The following is a 13,668-nucleotide window of genomic DNA, read 5'->3' as shown; positions in this document are numbered from 1 at the left end:
GCAGAAGGTATTATTTGGGGGGTAATTTTCATACACAACTCCTTGTGAGCTATTTGTGTGCTCAAACTAGGAACTGTTGGCTTTTATAGCTGGATGTGAGCCCTCAGGAGTTTGCTGACCAGTCCTATATGAGCAGAGACCAAAAGTGACAAAATCAGAAACATTAGCATAAATCAGCCATAATGAGTTGTCAGAAAGCTAACCTTTTCCTGACTAAAAATATTCTGCCCATGCAAAATTCTAAACAGTTGCTTTACAAGGTCATGATGTCCACATTTGAAATATGCTCTCAAGTACACATTCACAGCCCATTCCCACCCAGATGGTGCTACTGGATGTTATTTATTTTTTAAATTACTTTTGATGAATAATGTGCAGCCACTGCCCCCTTCTGGTTTTATTCTCATTTCCGTACACACCAAGTATATGCCCATACAAGTGAAAGAGTGACAAACAAGACTCTTTAGGTAACTCATTCTCTTGCTTAATCAGGTTTAGACAGGGTTTTCATTAATATTTATTTTCACCATCATAAATGTGGATGGAATGGAAATCATTTCTTTAACATGTTATGAGAAACAAATATGTAATTTTACTGCTTAAAATGTTGTTTTCCAATATTCCAGTTAATATTTAGCCTAACCTTAGAAGCATGATTCATATTTAACCAAGTGCTTTCAAAGGGTCAGAGCTGTGTAATGTAAAAATGAATGGGTTTCACAGTTCTAGAATATATTACACAATTAGGCTTCATTTTGGGCTAACCAACATTTATACAATATGTGACAAAATACAGAACAATGCTAATGTATATTGAAGTAACAAATACAGTCAGAATTAAAGTGTTACAAATTTTCAGACAAAACTCCTATTGAAGTCAGAAGCAGCTATGTCTGAGAAAGAACTGTAGGATCCAGTCCTATGTTTATGTAATTTCGATATGGTGGACATAAAAAAGTGTTATATGATATTAGCGTTTTTAACAAGTTCAGCAAAAAAATTAATATGAACTTAAGAAAATAATCGTAGATCAAAAGTGTATAATTACATGTTAATGACATTCTCTCCTTAATATATCTGCAATGTTTTCATATGGTGTTCTCTATTGTAAACCAACAATATGTAACTCCATCAGTGAAAATTTATGAAAATATTGTAGATTGGGGGGGGAGTGGGAGGTGGAATGCTAGAATCATATTTAAGAGTACTTTATAATAGGAGGAACACAAAGGAGTGGAATTACTGAGAAGTTTAAAATTTTATCAGAAATTGCTATTTAGCAGTAGACTTCACTTTTATATTTTTGAACTACATATCCTTCTAATCCTTTTATCTTACTAAGTATAGAGTAAATATAAATGCTAATGGGGACAGTAAAGTTGTTAAATTTGGATGAATATTTTCTCAAACATTAGCTCAATAGTTTCCTTTGTAAAAAAAAATTAAATGAATGCCAACTGTCTTCTTTTGTTTTCATAGATTTCTCTAAAGCTCGGCACCACTTCTCAGCTACTCAGGTATTTTTTAATTTGTCTATTCTCACAGTATAAGCCTCTTCCTGCATTTGCAGTTTTTCGTTTATCTCAGTCTGTGAAGACAATCAGAAAAAAAAGTGGTTACGATGGAGCTATTTTGTGCTGCACATTGTCTTTGTGGTTTTGACATATTATAGTGCCTTAAGACAGACATTATCCTGCACACACCTTCCTGTTTTTCAGACATTATGGTGTTCCAGCCTGTACTTATGCGATAACACTTTATCATATTACTGTGTACAATCCCAATGTAGTATGTCTGCCATGAACAGGAAGTGACATTGGGACAGCCATTTTTCATATAACCTTAAATTAGGAGATAGGCTAATTTGTCTGTATTCTCAGACAGATTTCACCACTAAACACCAAATCAGAAAAATTGATCTGGGGTTTGGTTATTGCAGTGTTTTCTTTCGCTGCAGATATTAGATCTCCAGTGTAATACATTTTACTGACCCACTACTGGAACTTAGAAAGCATATTGGAAATGAACAATAAAAAACAAGGTTTCTGAGATGTTGCTTGTCTGTCTTGATTATATACATAATAATGAATATATATATTATACATAGGAACTCCAGAATTCTGAAGCATTTCAGTTCTTAAATTTCAATGTAATATTTGCAATGAAGGTACATGGGATGTGACACATTTTAGCAACATTCGTTGGCAGTGATAATATGTAGCTGTCTGCAATTCTGTTGCCTGTAGAAATCTGGGCACACTGGATCTAATTCCATGAATATCAGAGGCCTTGGAATTTATGTAACCTTTTCAGTATGCATAGATGTATATGTCCATGGAAACAGATGGTGTTTCATAACAAAAATAGATCAGAAATGGAAAGAACACAAGATAAGGTCCTTCCAAGTGTTTTAAGTTAAGTTTGGAGAGGGTAAAAATATACTTTACTGACTCCATACAAAATAATCATAGATTTAGGGCCAAATTCTCTGTTAACTTCATATTAATTTCAAGAGAGCTATGTAATTTATACCAGTAGAAAAATTGGTCTTTAAAATCTAGTGCTGAATTCCATCCAAGAAAGTTTGTAGTAGGTTACCTTTTCAGTTAAACTTCAGGCCTTTAGCCTTAAAATCCCTATATTGCTATACTCCAACATACCAAACAGTGATGGGCAAATCTCAAAAAATTCTGCAAAGCTTGGATAAAGCACCAAAAAAATCTGAATTCTTATTTGAACTTTACCCAGATCTTATCTTATCTACCTTGTTCACTGTGTTTGGACCACTGTCAAGTATAAACAAACAAGTCCATATCCCATTGACCCATGTCTTCTAAGTACATACTTAATCACTTTCCTGAGGAGAACTGAATCTCCAAGTTAATTCTCTCACTCACAACCTAGCTGCCCTTCTGTTCCCATTCTTACATCCTTCTCTGATAAATGTCTTTAATGAAAATCAGCTGTCCCTGTGGCAGCTCCTGCTTCAGTCCACTACCGTTATCGTCACACCTACTTTGAGCCAGCACTGTGATCCGACTCTTAATGGTATTTCCTTGATTCAACAGCACCAGAGGATGTATTACATCCATTGGAGAAACAATGCAGAGTATAAGATTGTAGTTCAATGTCTAAGAATGTAGTGGAAGGATTTTGATCATGGATCCGACAGAATCTAATGATAAGAGCAACTGGGGGCGGGGGGGTGTCAAAGAGCAGAGGAATCAGTTGCAGGAGAAGAGTCTGTGGAGGACAGTTACTACAATAAAGAGGATATTATTCTCTGGGTAGGTAACCAGAGCTTGATAGATGGAAAAAAATACATCTCTCACTGGATCCTGCAGTTCTTTTTCATGCAAAACTCTCAATGACTTCACTGGGAGTTTTGCCAAGGTAAGGTCTGCAAGGTCAAGAGAAAAATGTATATTTAATTTCTTAGAAAAGATGCAGGTTCTATTTGCATGTATAAGCCCAGACTTTTTCACCTATTTCTAATGACAATTTGAATGGGAATATGGAGTCAAACCTGGAAGGCATTGCACTGGTGTCAATTTTCCAGCTGATGTTTCCCATTCATGCATAATCCATACAACTACAGATTCTCAATATCAAACTATTTTCAGATAATGTAATATCATTAGTAATAAAGTGTTTCTCATTCAAATATGTATATCACTGTGAGCGAATGTGCACCATATAAGATTATAATGGTATGTTCTGATTACAACAGCTAATACAGAGTGATAGGTGCAATGAAGACAATAATAATGGATACTGAACAAGGTTTTGGCTGTTTCTCTTCAGTATGTTCAGATGTTTGATGGAGCAGGATGCAATATGAGATGGTCAAATAGTCTATTCCACTGGGGCAACTCTTATGTAACTACATTCAAAGAAACTAAAGTATAGACTAGGCTTACATATGTTTGTAATACAGAACCTACATAATAATTGAGTGTGTGTATAAGTTTCAAAGGCTGCATGTTTCTGAAAATTCATATTGAGCATATTCAATATGGCACATGTTCTCTCACTGCATCAGATCCTACACTACTGAAAAGGAATTTTTCCATTGATATGAAAGAGAGCAGGATTTAGCCCATACTTTCTAAATAACACAACAGCAGTGAAGACGTGTTGTTATGTTATTGAATCTATTTCTGGCTCTTATTACATGTGAGATGACTAATTTGCAAGTTATGTATATCTGTTAAATCACATTCCTACAGCAGATGAATGTGTTGTTTGCCAGCATAGTGTGGGTACAGTTTACAGTCATTAATTAGCTAATTAACTACAGTTAGAATTAGTGAACATATTTCTAAAATAGTACCTGAAGGCTGCCAATAATTTCAGTTGTGACCTGACCCAATACTGACTTAACATCTTCAATGGTGAACCCAGCCATAGGATCTATGTCCAAGGATTCTGTTTCTGGTTGGAGCCCTTCTGGATGACATTCTTGATTGATTTCCTAATAAATTAAAAGTAAATGCCACAATAAATGTTTCAGTTTGAACATTCCACTATTATATACAATATCAATGTGTTGCCAGCCCAAAGGCAGAACAACAATGTGCTGTGCTGGCATGTGAGACTCTAATTTGGGAAGAGATCTTCAGAGTGTTTTTCACTGTCCAATACAGATAATGCACACTACTGAGGTATTGTGATTGTTTCCTAAGGAATGGTGGGAGAAGCTGACTGAATACATGACATACATGCTCCCTTCCTGACCAATTAATGCATCAATGACAACTTCATTCAGTCTTAAAACTGAGTGCACATTATACCCTGGTAGCATAAGATGGACAGAGGAATCCAACTGGTGACTTTCACTGTGCTCCTATGGGAAAAAGTGGGGAGGGTGAGGTGGTTCATAGTAGAACAGATGAAAAAAGAAACCCTTACCTCAGTTTCCACCTCGGATTCTGGGGGTAATGCAATAAATGATGAATACATATCGTAAGATATACCTTCTTCTAGCGGAGCAGGGAAAAGTGTATCCATTGGTTTGACAAGTTCAACCACATTCTGCTTGGATTAAAAAAACCCGCATTGTAATATTGGATTTAATTCTTGCTCACAGCTTTGTGAAGACTTTTTGAAAGGAAATAAAATGCTTGGCTCACAACAAACATAGTACCTTTTTGTTACCATCCAAGTGCTTGAAATTGGAAAGCCTACTGACAACTATTACAGGCCACTGTTTGCTTTCTGACATGGGCTTCCAGGGGCTCTCATTAAAACTGAACAATTTATCTGGAAAGAGGTCTTGATTTCCATAGGTTCCATAGCACTGCAGTTCCATACCCATCTGGATAATGAAATTTGGAAACTAAAGTGTTGGGCGTATCTTAAAGGTTATTATAAAATATAAAATTGTCACTCCTGAATAAGAATGTTTGTTGTATCTTAGAGTCAAAGGTCCCAGTTCATCACTGCATTATTTTATTAATTTCAAAGGACTTATACTGGGGTTCCACAGTGCCAAGTCAGGCCCCAAGATTATATGATGTACACCTCTACCTCGATATAACACTGTCCTCTGGAGACAAAAAATCTTACCGCATTATAGGTGAAACCGCGTTATATCGAACTTGCTTTGATCCACCGGAGTGCGCAGCCCCGCCCCTCCGGAGCACTGCTTTACGCGTTAAATCCGAATTCATGTTATATCGGGTCACGTTATATCGAGGTAGAGGTGTAATAATCTTCAAGTTTATTACTATAATTTAATACTGTTCATAAGTGATCATCTAGCTATTGCTTCTAAATCAAAGAGTAAAAGAAACCAGTATAAACAATAAAAACTAAATTAGATTTTTAAAATCAATTCAGATTTAATCACCGAATGTGTTTTTTGAAACATAGATAAGGTTTTGGGGGTTTTTTTTGTTCATTTGTTTGTTGGGTGCTCCTTGTCTTTGTGGTGCTGCCCCTGGCAATATCCCCTCAGTCTCAGGGTCTCCCCACCCAGGGGAACCCCCAACCCTCTATTCCCATCTTGCCTCAGTCGTGGGCTACTGCCAGTCACCATCTAGCAGATTGGGGCAGACTGCAGTATAAAAGCCACTCACCTAGCCTTTCCCCTGCCACAGCCCACTCCCATGGCTGTTTTAAGCCCTTCAGGGCAGAAGCGGGGTAATCACCCCGCTACACACCCTCCCCCTTAACAATGCATGGTGGGGGGATCCCTATCGCCCCAGCATCTCTCTTAGCTGGGCCCTGAGGATGTCTCTCTCCTGCCTCAGGCTCTCCAGCATCTGGAGCAGCCGGCTTCCTTCCTGAAGGGTTTGGGTCCCCACCATAGCCCTCCCAGCTCCCGTGTGGGTTCCTCCCCCACTTGGGTCCCCACCATAGCTCTCCTGGCTTCCATGTGGGTTCCCTGTTCTGTCTGAGGCCTCTCTGCCCCCGACAGTTCCTGGTCTGGGGCCCCAGCCTTGCCTGTCCCTCTCGCCTAGTCAGGCTCAGACTGGGCCACTTGTTCGGTGCTCCCCCTTATCCTAAAGGGGCAGTGCCTTTTTAAGTGGCCCTTGGTGTGGCAGTGGAAGCATCTCCAGCGCCTTCCCCTTGCCACGGCCCTCCCACAGTTCTTTGCAGGCTTAGCCCTTCCCCCAGGGCTAACCTGGGCCCTGCAAGTCTCCTGAGGGCACTCCCTCATTAGGTGCCCGGGGTCCATGCAGGCCCAACAACTTTGGAGTCCCCCCTGTTAACGTCACACTCTGGTCCTTCCCCCAGGGCTAACCTGGGCCCTGCGAGTCCCATAGGGGCACTCCCTCTTCATGTGCCCTGGTTCCCCACAGACCCAACAGTTCCTCTGCCTTGGCACCAGCCTCCTGCCCCAGGTGCCTGGCCCCCGATGAGGCCTATATGTTCTCCCCGCAACAGCTGTAGCAGCCTTGCTTGTTGCTTGGCGAGACGGGCCACACAGACTCTCCAATAATAGTCTCTCATTTCTCTCCACCTTCCGTTCCTCAATGCTTGGGTTTGGCCAACAGTCCCAGAGTCTGTGCCCTGCCCCTTATATTGGGGTGGACCGCTATGCCCACATTCTCCACCACGATGTAACAGTGCGACGACTCACTGCTGCGGCGCCTCCTGCTGGTCGTCCAGGGAATTAGCATTTCCAGCCTCCAGAGCGCCCTCTGCCAGCTGATGTCCCACTGCCACTGGCCCCTATGTCCCTCCCAGGACCCGATGCCCCTTGTCTTTTGAGTGCTGCCCCTGGCAATACCCCCGCAGTCTCAGGGTCTCCCCACCCAGGGGAACCCCCAACCCTCTATCCCCACCTTGTCTCAGTCGTGGGCTACTGCCAGTCACCATCTAGCCCCTGTTCGCTGGGGCAGACTGCAGTATAAAAGCCACACATCATAGGCAACGGGGGTTTGGACCTGCTGTCTCTGTCTACCCATGGGCTGCCCTCTGTAACCCCACTACCTAATTGGCCTTCCACTAGGCCACAGCCTGGGGGGTTTCCAGGCCAGAGCTCCCCAGCTCCCTTGGCCTTCCCCCAGCCCTACTCTACTCCAGGTACCTTCTTTCAGCTCCCTGCAGCCAGGTCCCTCCCTCTCAAAGCTAGAGAGAGTCTCTGTTGGCTGCTGGCCCCAGCCCTCTTATAAGGGCCAGCTGGGCCCTCATTAAGCCAGCCACAGCTGTGGCTGCTTTCCAATCAGCCTAGCCTTTCCCCTGCCACAGCCCGCTCCCAGGACTGTTTTAAGCCCTTTAGGGCAGGAGTGGGGTAACCACCCCGTTAGAGGGGGTTTTTACCTTACAGTTTCCTTTTAAATAGAGTCATATAGTTAAAGGCCAGGACGGACCACAAGTTCATGACCTCCTATATATCACAGGCCACCAACACCAACCAGCACCTGCCCATTTAAACCCAACAACCAAAATGAGACCAAAGTAAATGAGAGTCACAGGAGACTAAATTATTATGTGGTATAGACAAAGAATAGGAGGGGCCGAATTGCACCAGTGCAATGGCAGAGAAATGATTAAGAGAGATATACCCAGATAATCCTGGCAAATGACCTGCAACCACATGCTGCAGATAAAGGCAAAAAAAAACCCAAAGGTCACTGCCAGTCTGAGCTGGGGGAAAATTCCTTCCTGACTCCAGGGACTCTTCCTTCCTTTTCTGTTGAGTCTTATAACCACCCTTGACTTGTCAGATTATAACTAAATTACAACACAATTAGTTTCTTTTATAAGCCATAACAGTCACAAAATTCAAACAAAAGATATTAAAAGTGCCTGACATGGCAAGCAGACTATGAAATATCTTGTTTAGTAATAACAGGTTTATGAGCAGTACTATACTTCGAAGCAAAAATGCAGTGAAAGGGGCATTATGAATTGTCCCTTCCTATATGTTGCATTCTTAATAAGTCCAGGGGAAAATTAGAATGAATGAATTGTGGTGAAAGCCCAGAGCCAACAACTGTATTTAAATGAATCCTTCTAATGCAATACTTTCCTTTAAAAACTACAAGTAAGTCTTTGTATTTCCTTAGAACAAAATCTTATGTTTAACACCAGAAATGGTTCTATAGTAAAATCTATTTACAAACACAGAAGGAGACAGGGTCAGTATTATACTGCTGCTTATAAACAGTTACAATTTCCCTCAAATAAACTTATAACTTTCTGAAGTCTGTGAACAGATTTAAGACAAATTACACTGATCTATATTAAAATATTTGCGCTGCTTACTGAACAATTCTGAAGATTTTTAATTTTCAGAGAATTATTTACTCATGACAAAGTTGTGTTGTTCAAAATATCCTCTTAAATCACTATAATTCTTGAGCTGTGAGAAACAGTTTGATGGGGGGAAAAGCGGACAAAATGGATTATGCAATCTATTTGTGCTAATATGGTGTAGCACTTGCCACAGAAATGAGTCAGATCCTCACTGACTGCTATAGGCCCGTGGTGCAAAAAGGACCCTTAAACCACCCTTAAAGTGGCTGATGAGGATTCCCCCATATTGGAGGAATCCTGGGCTAGCCCCCACAGTGCAGAGGGTGTCATGATCAGCTGGGGACAAGGGGAAATGTGATAGAGACAGAGGTAGTGGAACTAAATCACAATATGCTTTGCCAGTCTCCAGGTGGTGCAATGCTCTCTGGGGAACCATGCTAACTGTGACAAGTTACAGCTGTCCAGCAGCTGCTCTAACTTGCACTGGAGGTCAGTTTGGTGAAGGTGGTTTAGAGCCGGCTTTGGATCCCCCTTCAGCTGCACCAAGTATGAGCTTGGTACAGCTGAGGATTGCACTTACTGTTTCAATGTTACTCTAAACCTATAACTGTATACAATTACTTTTCATTTAATTCTTTTCTAGTGGAGGTTTGCATAAAAATGGACAAGTCTTAAAAAGTAGTCATATTGTTCCCTGTGTATGTCATTTGTATTTTTTGTTGAGAACTAGCAGACTGCCTTTTTAGAAATGTGGGCATAGCAGACAATAAAATAGTATAAAGGAATATTTCTAAACAGAATAACAGCAGGATTAGTAAGAAATTCTAATAAATGAGTTCTACAGATGTGGTGGTGGTGGTGATAAAATTAACTTTGCATAAGTTATGAATATAGAATTACATTTCCCCCAGATGTTATCTGTTACTTAAATTAATGTTGCTTAAGTTACCATTATAATACATTTTATCCAACACTGTATTATATTATTTAAGTTTCTATTGCATAAAAACAAGCAATGACTGATGACATAACTTTTAATAGTGTATGTAAACAGTTTTTAATATTCTATAAATGACTGTTTGGTATATCTTAATAGTCATAGCACAAATGTCCACTCAAAATATTATGGAGATTAAAACCAGCTATTGACTTATGCAGAAATTCAAGTAATTGGAAAACTTTGCAGTATTTACATATGCAGTATGAAGTGAACCACTCTATTCATGGAATAAATGTCAGAGTTTGAAAATCAGCAAAAGCTAATATTAAGGTCAGTTTGGATTTACTAATATGTTTGCAGAAAATCAGAATCTACATTTGATACTTGTTTGTTTCTTCTTGAATGAGAAAATGTAATATTTTGGCCCAAAGCTCTATTTGCTTCAAGCTTTTCGTATCCTAAAGAAACTTTAAACTCTTTTCCCCATCTTACAAACCATCTACAGTTCTGTACTCAACTCCACATGGTTAAAACTTTATTTCTGTGTAGTAAATCTTACCAAAAAGGCAAAAGTGCATGTTATATAAAAGATGAAAAGTATTCCCAAATTTCTGCCTTATGGATCTGATCTAAAACCCAGTAATGTACCAGTGAATCTTTCCACTGACTTCAATATGCTTTGGATCAGGCCATATATGAATGATAGCCAAATTAGAAACTATTCCTTGTTGTTTCTTCTGTATAAATACACACGCCATACTTGCAGATTTTTACATGGTATGCCTTAGGGTCATATGATACCTGCAGAGCCACACAGGCTTATATCTAAAAAGTTACTTAAGTGAGATTTCTTGTGAGCCAAAACACTTAATGCAGGATTTGCAGGATTTTACCAGCTAGTCTAAATGTGCTTAATTCCAGATTTGCAAATCTTCTGAGTTTCAGACATTGGGATAAAAGCCTGTGGTTTATATGGTAGAATACTTGGAATAAATAAACTGATGACTAGAGCTCTAAACTCACACTTTTGGCCAAACCACCAGTTTAACCCCATCTTCAAGCACATATGCATACAATTTGCCTACTGTAGCTGGCTTAATAGGCATTAAGCGGAACACCAAAATTCTAAAAGAGCACCAATTTTATGGGGAGGCTGCTGTGGGTCGCTCCTCAAATACATTGCTTATATTACTTTGCTGCAATGTAGTGTCCACATTTGAGGACATAAGCAAGCCCAAAGAGTGAAGGCTGTTATCGGATCTATGCAGTCTGAATAGGATGTCAGAATTGAGTTCTACAGTAATCGGGGGCTACATTTTTCCTCAACTTTCTTTACTTGCATGAGAGTTGTGTATGCATATTCAAGAGCAGAATTTGGACCACTTGAAGACAATTACATAAAAGAAACAGAACAATAAATCACATTTCTCCTTTATGTTCCTTTTATTTATCTTAGAATTTATGTTAATCCATTTTAGAAATGGGTTTCTCAGCTATAGGAACTGAGCAATAAGCAAATACTTGAACTGTGAAACTCAACTTCACCAGGAATGAATCTGGCCCAAAACTGCTATTTTAAATACTTTGGTGCTATAACTAAATTCACAAAACAGGATATCTCCCTCCCCCACCCCCAAGCCATAAATCAGTCAGTGACATCTGGCCTCAAGGACATCAGTGTCATCTGAAATGTGGTAATTTATATTAATGAACATCAATATTAATTTTTAAATAAAAAGAATTTGCTGTAGCCCTTATGTTTACATATGGGATATTATTTATCGGTTGTGTTCCTCCTACATTTTGCCCATAAATTATTGTAAGGAGAAACAGAGTCATGGTTATAAATATTTTCCCTCTGAGTTTAATCTTCTAAATTTCGTCTTACTGTTTCAGTAGCTACACAAGACACTCCCCTGTTAGCCAACAGGCAGGATTTTCTTGCTACTCCAGCAACTGCTGCCAATTTAAATGCTTGGACAACTAGAAAGGGGTGTTCCTACAGGAAGCAACCAAACCCTTCCTTTCTAGAGGCCCCTCTGTGGAAAACACCTCTTAATGTCACATTCAGGGGCTGCCACAGTTTCAGGGACCAAAGAAAAGGAATAATGCCTCCACTTTACTGAATTGCAACATGCTTTCTTTGTTTTTAACCAGGCTTTCAATTAATACTGTACAATTCTGAGATGTTAATACATTACAGACATCAAGGAGGGGACAATGAAAATATGACCAGTGTGCTTCCACACAGAGGGCATCAATGCAGTACTGATTCACCTTGGAATAGTAGCTGTAAATTCATATTGTGTTCACAGTAATGCTAACCTTCATGGAGTCATGGGATTACATGAGAATCTCAGCTTTCATTTAAAAAAATAAAGTTAGTGTCTAGCCCTTGTGGTTGCTAAGAAAAGATTGCAAATATAAATCCTTGCAGCTCAAAAACTAGAAGGCAAATAAAAGAAACCCAGAATTTATTATTTTTAAGTCAATACCATGATTTCTTGGGGCTTGACTCATGATTTTCAAATGCTTGGAGTTAGCAACACTGAGGTACAGTATTACCTCTTTAACTCACGTACAGTATTGTAGGAGTTGGGGTGGTTTTTTTTTTTAAACACCAGAAAGCATGGCTCCTGTGTGTTTGAACCCTGAAAACTACTTACTGCCATCCTCCCCTTCTCTCTCATGGAAGTTCTGCCAGCAAACAATGCACAGAAGCTGGCGCCAATGAAAGTTGCAGGATTTTGTTAATATAGAAACACATGCTCCCTAAAGATGAAGGCTCATGGAGCATGCGTGGTTGGCACAACTTTTACAAAGTTGCAGGCCAGCCCTGACATTCTTGGTTTGAAATCAGAGTTGTTATTATATATAGAGATAGAGAGATCTGAAATAAAAATCCAGGGACATTTGGACACCAACTGTTCATCTTAGTCATCCAAACATTGTGGAACTTAGATGTTTTACCAGTCATATGATACAACTTTGAAGATATTAAATTTGTACTCGGCATGTATAGCTACATCTAGGTGATGGAAAATAACCTTTCAGAAGAAGTGTTGCCTATAAAGCCTCCAGGTGAGCCACAAAGCAAGCAGTCGGAAAGGTGAAAAAAACAGCCTTAGATGAGTTGTATGAATTGAACAACAGCCTTCAGCTTGCTAAAAAGAAAATATAGGCAATCGCCTGGACAAGAAACAAAAGCAAGGAATATGGAAGGAACACACCATTTGTAAAGACGTAGAGGGCAGACTGCTTGTGATGAAAGACACAATATGTAACTGTGAGAATCTAATTAATGCAAACCCTTTATACGTTACACTAAACTGGTGTGAATTGATAATTATGGATATTGATGATCTCTCAGAGGCAGTGGTCAAAGATGCACTGCCGAAGATGGCACCTGGAAAAGCAGCAGGTCCAGACAAAATCATGGTGTAAATTACCAAAGCCTTGAGAGAGGTTGGTCACACTGCATGTAACTCTTAGAGCAGTAGTTCTCAAACTTTTTTTTTCAGGGACCACTTGAAAATTGCTGAGGGTCTCGGCGGACCACTTAATGATCTTTCCAAATGTTGTTTGTACCATTAGCTAACTATCATAAAGTGCTTTGGATAGAAGCGCTATATAAAAAAACCCCTTAATAATAATAAAAGTTTTTTTGTTCTACAAATAAAAGCACACAACTCATATTTTAATATCAGTAGTTCTACCTTTCTAGTGTGATGGATGTGCTCTCTCCCCCCACCATGGCAGCCCCCGAGCTGGGGCTGGGAAGGAGGGTGGTCTCTCACCGGCAGCCGCAGCCCTGCTACGGAGGAAAGTCACCTCTTTCTCTGGCTGCTGCAGCCCTGCATGTCCCAAATTCCCCCCAATCCCTCTTCTCACCCCAATGCCTCCCTCCCACCTCCCTCCCTCCCACCTACCTCCTATTCCCCCCAAGGCCACCACCTCACCTTACCTGCGCGGCTCCACTAATTAGGTGGGTGACTATTCATTCTCTTGTGTGCGGCCGC

At 40.1% G+C, this 13,668-nt stretch overlaps 1 protein-coding gene across 7 annotated transcripts in view; it reads right to left on the bottom strand.

The window, feature by feature from the left end:
* Window positions 1-478: 478 nt before the first annotated feature.
* Window positions 479-13,668, bottom strand: part of CABCOCO1 (ciliary associated calcium binding coiled-coil 1) — a 91,455-nt gene continuing 78,265 nt past the window's right edge. For 5 of the 7 annotated variants that reach the window (XM_045025861.1, XM_045025860.1, XM_045025858.1 and 2 more), the window contains exons 6-8: window positions 4,912-5,037; window positions 4,334-4,474; window positions 481-1,588 (exon numbers count right to left, since the gene is read on the bottom strand). In XM_045025861.1, coding sequence (XP_044881796.1) covers window positions 1,514-1,588; window positions 4,334-4,474; window positions 4,912-5,037 — 342 coding nt within the window. In that variant the 3' untranslated portion in view covers window positions 481-1,513. Of the gene's footprint in view, window positions 1,589-4,333; window positions 4,475-4,911; window positions 5,038-13,668 lie in introns of all 7 variants that reach the window. The other 2 variants (XM_045025856.1, XM_045025857.1) reach the window with 2 other exon arrangements.

This window comes from Mauremys mutica, chromosome 7 (assembly GCF_020497125.1).
Source record: "Mauremys mutica isolate MM-2020 ecotype Southern chromosome 7, ASM2049712v1, whole genome shotgun sequence".
NCBI lineage: Eukaryota > Metazoa > Chordata > Testudines > Geoemydidae > Mauremys > Mauremys mutica.
Note: the sequence above shows the minus strand (reverse complement) of the source record. Positions and strands in the feature narration are given on the sequence as shown.